The sequence below is a fragment of the Maylandia zebra genome, linkage group LG3 (genome assembly GCF_041146795.1).
Source record: "Maylandia zebra isolate NMK-2024a linkage group LG3, Mzebra_GT3a, whole genome shotgun sequence".
In the NCBI taxonomy this organism is placed as follows: Eukaryota; Metazoa; Chordata; class Actinopteri; order Cichliformes; family Cichlidae; genus Maylandia; species Maylandia zebra.
The window spans coordinates 18,144,611-18,155,351 of record NC_135169.1 but is presented as its reverse complement, the minus strand read 5'-3'; the positions used below and the strand labels follow the sequence as shown (position 1 = coordinate 18,155,351).

At 46.4% G+C, this 10,741-nt stretch overlaps 1 protein-coding gene across 1 annotated transcript in view; it reads right to left on the bottom strand.

The window, feature by feature from the left end:
- Positions 1-704, bottom strand: part of LOC101470591 (type-2 ice-structuring protein-like) — a 2,544-nt gene extending 1,840 nt beyond the window's left edge. Inside the window, exons 1-2 of the mRNA XM_004573209.3 lie at positions 525-704; positions 393-443 (exon numbers count right to left, since the gene is read on the bottom strand). Of these exons, the coding sequence (XP_004573266.2) occupies positions 393-443; positions 525-585 (112 nt within the window). The 5' untranslated portion in view covers positions 586-704. The remainder of the gene's footprint in view (positions 1-392; positions 444-524) is intronic.
- Positions 705-10,741: the final 10,037 nt, after the last annotated feature.

Here is a 10,741-nt window from a genome sequence, read left to right as displayed (position 1 = left end):
ATTAAAGCTAAATGTGGTGTTACTTGTTCCAAAGAACATGTACGGTTGTCCCGTTCTTTGGAATAAGCTTCCTGCAGAATTGAGGCCAATTACATCTGTGCTTACATTCAAAACAGACTGTAAAACATTTGCTTTTCACAGGCCTACACTCAATAACTGTGTTTGTTTACTCTTTTCATACTTTCCTATATTATAGTTATATGCTCCTTCATAAAATCAGGTGCTCTCCTGCCTGTACATTTATTCATACTGTGACTGGTCAGATAGTGCCAACGTTTAAACATTTCTTTTTCAATTTATTTTCTCTCATAACCCATAACAATTCTTTTGTACCACAAACTTAGCTGTGTGTCCTGCTGGACAGAAATATATTCTGGAAATTTTCCACAGACCTGTAAGCAATAGTTCCTCTGTACCACTGCTGCCCTCTTCATCTTCAAGATCTGGATATATTCAAACAGATGTTGACTCTCATCATCAGTTTTCCATTCTATTCCATAAGCACATTATACTCCAGTACTCACCAATAGCAGATGTCAAAGCCATCACTGCACACAGAAGTGCGGACACAATCAGCAGCTTCATGCTTATGTTTAGTATCTCTGTGGAAAACAAGATCTGAAGTGACAGGTGGTTAAAAGAGAAAGGAGATTCAGAGAGTTTGTAGCAGGTGATCTATTTCTGTAAGAGTAGTAGCTGTCAGCTTCAGCCTTCCAGTGGGAATGAAGTGGGAAACAGATCTAAGAGCAGCACTTATAAACTGTTATGTTTACATAGTTGCAAAATCAGGAAGTAATATTTCATTAGAAAAAAAACTGATGGAAAAAAAAGTCATGTCACCCAGATCATTGCGGCATTTTTCTCGGAGTCAAAACATCATGTTGTCTTAATTTCATTTACTGACTGATGATCAAAGAGGAGGATCCACAGAGCACAACCACTCAACAATCGATAAAACTGTCCTCCGTTTCTTTTCTCTTTTTATTTAGAGAGCATCCTGCATTCACCGTTATGAATACAATAATATTAAATTTCACTATTACCAACAAAAATATCTTTTAAGTAATATGTTATTTAATTTTAACATTATTTACATAATTTATTGTGTGTGATGTAAAGCAGCTCACACACCCTATTTGTAACTGATTTGCAGGTATGAGTTTTAATGATGGACAGACAATTTCAGTATTGAAATACATGGTGCAAGGTTCAGTGCTAGCACTAGCAGGGATCTGTCCCAACACATCTGTTGTAACTATTCTGTACTGCTGTGTAATTTCAGTAGAAAAAGATTAGATCACATTCTCCTTTTGACCTGTAGCATTGGCATTTTTTTTCTTTTACTTGTTCATGCATGTATCCTTTGTGGTCACACTTCGTCTACATATTTGACATGATATTAATATGATTATAATAATTATTAGATCAGCCGGGGGAGGTAGAGCATCGGCCCCAGCCACTGGCAGGTACAGAGTGCTGTTTAAAATCCAGAATAGCATTAAGCCATTTTCATCACATGTTAACATGAGGTGGAACGAAATTATGTACACACGGTCCCGGAGTGAAAAGAGACAGAATAATGAAAAAAACTTATTTTTACAAAAAATTGATAAATAAATAGTTTAAAAAAGCAGAATAAATAATAAATTGATATGACAAATAATATGATAAGTAGAGTGTAACAACCTGAGTACCAGTATGGAGTATGGATATAGAATGTAGGTATAAATATAGGTATAAATACTTTAGCAGCAAAGGGCATGACGACCAGCACTGATAAAGTGGCAGTGTTAGTAAGTATACCTGCTACCCTCCACCTGATACTGTCTTATTTAGCAACTTGTTGTTCAGCCTCTGATTTGTAATAGATAGACAACTCTTGTGACATTAATAGCTGAAGTTTTCTGTATTGAACCTGATTTTATTTTCTTTAGTTGAAAATGCAAGGCATAAGCTGTCACATTGGAAAGATGTAAAAACAATGTACGTTAAGAAGGGAAGTTTTTGTTTACAAAGGTGTTGAAAACACCTTAAAAAACCTTTTGAACTAGCTCAAACGCAACTGCTGGCCAAAGTTTATCTGCTCTTAGTGGATTTGCACAGCTGAATTCAACAATATGTACTTATGACCAGGAACACCACAGTCACTGTGCACCAGTGCAACGTAGTGCATTATTGTAAAATCTAAACTGTAAAGCAAGCTGGCCTGTTTAACCCTCACTGAACTTTCTCCTAGTAATTTCATACAACCTTAAAATAACACAAAGTTAGTACACCATAGCTTTTTTTGCAGGATATCTTCCTGCACTGGCATGCCTTTTCTGACTCTCTCTCTCTCCCTCTTGTTCTCTTTTTCTCCCTGCCTGTGTATGTGTCTTTATGTTCGTGGGTGTGTTTTTATTTAGCTCTTACTGTCATGGTCCTGGGCCATGTTGGCCCAGTGTTCTTAGTTTCCTTGTATGTTTGTATTTTATTCCATGCTTCCCCTGCCCATTATGTCTGAGTTCTCCCCGTGCTCTCTCTTCCCCCTGTGTGCCCTCTATGTATTTATGAGCCCTCGTCCCCTTTCGTGTTTATTCCATGTCTCCCCTGCCTGTTACGTTGGTGTTCTACTCGTGCTCTCTCTCCTCCTGTACTTCCTGTTTCACCTCTCCCGTCAGTGTTCAGTTCACCCCGCCCTGTCTCGTTATGATTATCAGTGTCACCTGTGTTCCCCGTGTGTTCCCACTTCCCTCGTTAACCCTCTGTGTATTTCTGTCTGCGTCTCCCTCTGTTCAGTGTGACGTCGTCCCTCATGCCGTGTGTGGATCTCCCTGTGTCTCTCTAGTTTGTGGTTTCCCAGTTTAGTTTAGTTTGTATATTTGTTCTGCCAGCGAATAAAGCTGAGTTTTGAGTTCATTCCCTCGTGCCTGTGAGTCCTGCGTTTTGGGTCCTACTCCTGCCTGCCGCACGGCGATTCGTGACAGTACGACGTCACCAGATATGGACCCAGCAGCACTCAACCCACCAGAAGAACTGCGTCTGGACATAATCTACTCCGTGGAAAGACTCCTGCATCTGTGGCTCGAACATGAGGGGAAGGAATTTCGCCGTGCTGTGGAAACCAAACTACAGCGCTTGTTCTCTGGTCTTCCCTGGCTACTCAGTGCGCTCCACCCACTCGAACAGGATTTAATCCGCAACGAGCTCCACCTTCATCCCCCAGCTGCTACTACCCACCTGCCTGAAGGGCCGGATGTGGAGCCGCTCGGCCCGTCAGAGCCATCGTCAAAAAGGAAACGGCATTCACGCCGCCGACGCGCCACCCCACAGCCGGACATTCGGCCTTCTAATTCACCTTCTGTGCTGCCAGAAGCTCCGTCGGCTCCCTCGCTGCTACTTCCAGCTCAGTTAGCTCCCTCGCCGCCACCCGCAGCTCAGTTAGCTCCCTCGCCGCCACCCGCAGCTCAGTTAGCTCCCTCGCCGCCACCCGCAGCTCAGTTAGCTCCCTCGCCGCCACCCGCAGCTCAGTTAGCTCCCTCGCCGCCACCCGCAGCTCAGTCTCCTGTGTCCCCGCTAGCTCAGCCATTAACTCCACCACAAGCTCCATTTTCACCTCTACCATCGCTTCAGTCATCAGTTCGGTCTGCCACTCAGTCGCCCTTAGCTCCATCATCCACACTACCACCTGTTTCTCTTCCACCACAACCGTCACTACACCCAGCCACTCAGGCTGCTACTCAGTCAGTCATTCAACCCATAGCCCTGCCGTTAATATGCTCTGTAGCTGAGCCACTAGCCGCCCGACCCGCAGCCACTTCAGCCACTCCTCCACCCGTCACACCTCCACTACAACCATCACTGCAGTCTCTAGCGCAGTCACCTGCAGCTCTGCTTTCCCCAGTGCAGTCTCCAGTGTCCCCAGTGCAGTCTCCAGTGTCCCCAGTGCAGTCTCCAGTGTCCCCAGTGCAGTCTCCAGCAGCCCTGCTGTCCCCAGTGCAGCATCCCTTAGTACAGTCATCCACTCAATCACCAGCTCCACTTTCCCCTCAACTATCACTACCACCTCTAGCTCAGTCTCCTGTGCACTCACCTCTGGTTCATTCTCCTGTGAAGTCATCAACTCCCCTGCCTTCTCCACTCTCACCACCTCCGTTACAACAGACATCAGTTCAGTCCCCTGTGCCAGTGCAGACGCCCTCAGTTCAGTCTCCCGTGCAGTTATCTACTTCACCACCGTCAGTAGCTCAGCTCCCACTCTCACCCGTGTCTCCAGCAGCTCAGCTCCCGCTCTCACCCGTGTCTCCAGTAACTCAGTTAGCTGCCCAGCAGCCACTCCCCGCTCAGTCTCCTGTGTCGCCAGTTTTGCTCATTCACTCCATGCAGAGAGGTAACTGGATTTCTACTCAGGGTACTTTCCATGGTTTAGCCGCCGTTGGCACAGTTTGCCACTCCAGGGCTTCCCCAGAGGCTAGGTCTCAGTCACCAGCTGATTCTGGACCCCTGAAGTTTAAGCAGCCCCCTAAGAACTGCACCATGTTCGCATTGCCTGGGCAGAGTCAGTGCTCAGTGCAGCGCCAGTTGTCCTCATGTCGGCCGAAGGACTTCATGCCTGTTGGCGTTGTTTTGGCCTCCGCTGGAGGGTCCGAGGGGCCCGTTCAGCCTCCCGTCTCCGCTGGAGGGTCCGAGGGGCCCGTTCAGCCTCCCGTCTCCGCTGGAGGGTCCGAGGGGCCCGTTCAGCCTCCCGTCTCCGCTGGAGGGTCCGAGGGGCCCGTTCAGCCTCCTGTCTCCGCTGGAGGGTCCGAGGGGCCCGTTCAGCCTCACGCCGCATCGGCTGGAGGGCCCGAGGAGCCTGTCCAGCCGCCATCTGCGACCGCCTCGTCGTCGCCTGGTCCAGCTGCATCCGCGACCGCCTCGTCGTCGCCTGGTCCAGCCGCATCCGAGTCTTCGTCATCGCCTGGGCCAGCCTCTGCCTGTGCTTCCGCTACGCCTGGGCCAGCCTGTGCTTCCGCTACGCCTGGGCCAGCCTGTGCTTCCGCTACGCCTGGTCCAGTCTCAGCCTGTGCTTCCGCTACGCCTGGTCCAGTCTCAGCCTGTGCTTCTGCTACGCCTGGTCCAGTCTCAGCCTGTGCTTCTGGTCCAGCTTTGGCTTCTGCTTCTGCTGCTCCGCCTGGTCCGGCTTCGGCCTCTGCAGCTCCGTCTGGTCCTGCCTCCGAGTCTTCGTCCGCTGCAGCCTCCTCAGAGCCTTCGTCCGCTGCAGCCTCAGCCTGTGCTTCGCCTGGTCCCGTCTCGACTGGTCCTGTGCCCACCGGGCCTCGGCCAGTACGCCTGACACTGGAGAGCCGCCGCCGCTGCCTTCCGCGCGGCCGGCCCCCTGAACTGCACCGTCATCGCCTGAGTGGCCGCCGTCGCCTTCCGCACGGCCGGCCCCCGGACCGCCTTCGCCTGGGTGGCCGCCGTCGCCTTCCGCACGGTCGGCCCCCGGACCAGCGCTGTCATCGTCGCCGCCGCCTCCCGCGCGGTCGGCCTCCTGAACTGCTCCGTCGTCTCCTTCACCGCCGCCGTTGCCTTGCGCACGGCCGGCCTCCTGAACTGTTTCCGCGTCGCCGCCGTTGCCTTGCGCACGGCCGGCCTCCTGAACTGTTTCCGCGTCGCCGCCGTTGCCTTGCGCACGGCCGGCCTCCTGAACTGTTTCCGCGTCGCCGCCGTTGCCTTGCGCACGGTCGGCCCCCTGAACTGCTCTGTGTTTGGGTTATTTTCTTGGGCTCCGGTGTTTGCTGTGCTCTTTTGTTTTCTGTTCCGGGCCCTCCGTCCTGGGCCCCCGCCGCCCGCCCTGGGTTGTTTTCTGTTTGGTTTTGTTTTTCTGTGTTTGGGCTGTCTGGAGCCAGCCCTTGAGGGGGGGGTACTGTCATGGTCCTGGGCCATGTTGGCCCAGTGTTCTTAGTTTCCTTGTATGTTTGTATTTTATTCCATGCTTCCCCTGCCCATTATGTCTGAGTTCTCCCCGTGCTCTCTCTTCCCCCTGTGTGCCCTCTATGTATTTATGAGCCCTCGTCCCCTTTCGTGTTTATTCCATGTCTCCCCTGCCTGTTACGTTGGTGTTCTACTCGTGCTCTCTCTCCTCCTGTACTTCCTGTTTCACCTCTCCCGTCAGTGTTCAGTTCACCCCGCCCTGTCTCGTTATGATTATCAGTGTCACCTGTGTTCCCCGTGTGTTCCCACTTCCCTCGTTAACCCTCTGTGTATTTCTGTCTGCGTCTCCCTCTGTTCAGTGTGACGTCGTCCCTCATGCCGTGTGTGGATCTCCCTGTGTCTCTCTAGTTTGTGGTTTCCCAGTTTAGTTTAGTTTGTATATTTGTTCTGCCAGCGAATAAAGCTGAGTTTTGAGTTCATTCCCTCGTGCCTGTGAGTCCTGCGTTTTGGGTCCTACTCCTGCCTGCCGCACGGCGATTCGTGACACTTACAGCATTGGTTTGTCCAGGCTTCCCCACCCAGCTGTCAAGCCTTGCTAAAGATCTGTTGGTTAACCAATCTGGTGCTCATGGGGTCATCACAGTGACTATTTTAGCCTGAACCAATCCCTTACTCATTGCCTGATTGTTGCACTGGCAAGAGGTTTTGTGTTGTGGCTTATCCTTAATCCTACTTCCGGGCCTAAAGTAGTCTGCGTTTAATATAGCTTTTGTGTTGTTAACATGTTTAATGTTTCGTATTTTCTTCTATTTAATCTCAAAAAGCTCCTAAAACAGTCAGTGATCACTATGACCTCCCTCGGCTTTTATTACCGCTAATCATTTATTTAAGCTCAGTTTTTAAAACCTTAGGATGTAACTACAGCCCAGCCCATGCAGCAGTATATGAATGACTAACCTCGTATTGTGGATGGATTATCTCAGTTGTTCTCCTGGTTGAAGTTTGGTCCTTTTACAGCATCCTGCCATGCGATTAAATTTGTTCCTGACCACCGAGAACACTCACGTTAACTTTTATCGAGTGGAAAAAAAGTAAGCTTGTTTATATTATGCTAACATAGCTGTGTCGCTAGCGGTCACGTAGCACATCATTATATACCAGCTAGCCAAACTTCAGTAACCCTACAAACGTCACTGCTGTTTAGTTTTCTGTCTTCATTTATGTTGGAAGTGATAACAGAGCTGTACGTTTTAATTTGTTTCCAAAACCCCACATTCAGGACATGCTATATTGTATTTAGATAGAAGCTAGCGAGCTAACTTCTAACTCCGTTAAATGTCATAAATTCCGTTTTCATGGATGCCTGGATGTTAAACTCAATTGTTACACCTGGTAGAGCAGAACGCTGATCATTTTATTAAAGATGAAAGACTTTAGACAGTTTTTCAACTCTCAGTAATGCCATAGTGATCGTTTGATATATGGACCTGCAGCGGAGTTTAGGCCCAGACACGGCTAGTGACGTCAGACTTAACGACCGGATAGCTAAAGAACCATCTACAAAATAAAAAGGTTCTTTGACATATGATGGTTCTTTAAAGAACCATGAAGACATCTGAAGAACCATTTAAGAACCATAATTTTTCTGAGAGTATGTGAAAGCACAGTGTTGGACACCCTGACTATTCAACTGCTCAGGGTACCTTTATCTCTTAACCCTTTAAGACCTACCATAGAACCAAGTCCGCCAGAGCTTATATTATATTTTTACATGCTGTGGAGCCATTTTTTGGGATCATTTCAAGTTGCTATACATCAATACAACCGTTATAGCCCAGATTTTAATAATATATATGCATTAAGTGCATAGGAACTACATAAATTGCAAAAAAGTGCAATAAACTAAAAAGAAAAATTGAAAATCGTTTTTGTTTTTTTAACATATATTTCTAGTTAGAGAAATTTAAGAGGCTTATCCCTCAAAACTGTAAATACAAAAAAGTTGCACAAAATAGTTTCCCACCACAGGAAATTTATTTTGAGTGTCTTCATAGTTTTATTTTTGAAATACACCAATTTTTTCATACTGCAGGAAAAACGAAAATAAACATTATAGTGCAAATTTACAAAAAAGCAGCATATGCATCAAAATAAACTATTTCCAGCAGTGCAATATGAGTCCTAAGCATCCCAGAAACGACACAGAACGTCATAAAGTCAAAGATAACTTTTAAAAACACCAGTATAAGCTCATGAGGCCCTGATGGTAAAAAAAACTACATTTCCGCAAAAATGACGTCACTTCCGGTTTCGGGCAGGTCATGGCGGACATGCAAAAGTTCGCGCTGACGTCTATTCCAACGTAGGAAGTGTTATGAACAGCTGATTGGATCGGCAAAGCGAGTTTCTGGAATATTATGTTTTTGTTGCTGCAAGTGCTTTTTATGCAGTTTTTGCAAAGCTATATGTGGAAGGAAACTGTGACCTAGGACAAGCTGATGGCATAAGATGTAAGTACAACTCCGGTTTCATATGCAAAAAAATTATTGCGCTAGCTTATGTGTTTGCAGAGCTACCGGGATTTAAAAATAGTTACGCAAAACAGAGCGTGCCCGCTCCGACCGGCTTTAAAGGGTTAAAGCCCTCGTACACTTGGAATTGGCAATAAGTAATTGTATGTTCTGCAAATCTTTATTTTTGTTCAAGACATTAGCAGTACATATTAAAACAAAAACAAATGATCAGTGTTTATGTGTATTGTGGAATTGTCTTATTACGTCACTCTGTGAATATAACACTGTATGTTATATTATAAAGACCCCACAGACATAAGACATGTGCAATGTATTTCTCTAAAATTCAGAAAAGATTAACTTTCAGGTATTTCTTGTCACCAGGCAAATACTTTCATATGATGAAAGCCAACCCTGCCAGAAGACAGCAGGGCCACTAGTGGTGTGCGGATCGATACTGAAATATCGATTCCTCCGATACCAGCAATTTATGTTCTAGAATCGATTCTCATATTATAATATCAATATTTTAGTACTCTGGGGTAAATTTGTAGTTTTTCCATTAAAATGAACGCAGTGGAAAGAAACTATACAATTCAGATCGTCTAATTTGGAAGGAACTACTTCCTCTTACGCCTTTCATAGTCATATGCGGAATACGGCTGTATAAATGTGTCCCAGCCCCTGGCGTGCACACTCACAACAATGGCTGAGCGCAAACAGTGTATGGACACGTTGTTGTGGCAACACCACTGACCTCATCAAACACCTCGGAGTAAATCACATCACAGAATATGATAAGCTTATGTTGAGGCGAACTAAAGAGGAGGACAGGGACAGGTGCTGCTAGGGTGAGACAGACGTCTCTCGCAGAGTCCTTTAGTGCTGCAGGCAGGCAACATGCTCAAATAGCGCACAACGACAGTTTCTTTTATTTCTATATGATTATTCTGCATTATTAAGCAATAAAAACAAGTTGTCTGATGTCCTCTAATCATTATGAAGCAATATGGTTATAATAATAATGGATTGGGTTTATATAGCGCTTTTCAAGGCACCCAAAGCACTTTACAATACCACTATTCATTCACTCTCGCATTCACACACTGGTGGAGGCAAGCTACAGTTGTAGCCATATCGCGCCATCGGCCCCTCTGGCCAACACCAGTAGGCGGTAGTGTAAAGTGTCTTGCCCAAGGACACAACGACCAGGACAGAGAGCCCGGGGATCGAACCGGCGACCTTCCGGTTACAGATACGCTTCCCAACCCCCTGAGCCACGGTCGTTATGTTATTATTACAATTACATAATACAATTATATATTGTATTATGAAATGCAATGAAACATTAAGTTTTTGTACAGAGTATCGGTATCGGATCAGTATCGCCGATACCACCCTGAATTTTACTTGGTATCGGATCGGAAAGGAAATCAGTGGTATCGCACATCACTAAGGGCCACAGGGCCAGATCTCTGAAATATGGCCAAGCAGATCCGCCCTCCTGAAATTGCCCTGGAGTGGGTGTGGTCTCTCTGTCTCTCCTGTCTGGGTGCCCTCTGTTTAGTACAGCTGACTCCCATCAGCATTTAGAGGTACTTCAGGCTAGGGGTAGGTGAGCTCTAGGCCAAAGAGCCTTGTGGTGTTGCAGCTGGTGAGATGAGTGTGTGCATGCTGCTTAATTACTCATGCTCTATGGAGAGGAGTGTGCTTGGTGATTAACCTTTAGTTGAGTTCCTGTTTCTCTTTATTCTTTATTATTCTGGTTGCTTCCGTACGTTTTTCGCTGCTTAACTACTCCCTCAGTTTTTGTGCTATTTACACCGTTCAAATCTTAAACAATTCTGCTCTTTCTGCTATGACTTTTGGTGCTCCGCACTTCTATACTTTTTGAGATATTGAATTTCTTATGCAATATTTTTTGCCCATTTCTTCCACATTATCCATGTTGTGACTGATTTTGCTTGCCGGAATGAGCTGTGTTTTAGCTCAGTGAGATGAGCAGCCGTCCTCAGACTGGGAGGCCAGGGTTCAAATCCCGCTTAAGGCAACAATTTTTTCAGTTATCAATTCAACACCCCAACACTTTTTCCTTCACCCCTTTTCAGCAGAATTGTGAGTTTTTTCACCCCTTTTCAGCACAAATCCCATCTTTTTCAGGTGTTTTCAGCAGAAACCTCTTTTAACCAGAATTTTCTGCTTCTATACCTCTGTCCAGCAGAAATTCTGCTGATTCACCTGTTTTCTGCAGAATTTTTAGCCTTTTCTCCTCTTATCAGCACAACTTTCAACAACTTCTGCTAATTTCAGAAGAATTGTCAGTCTCTCCACCTCTT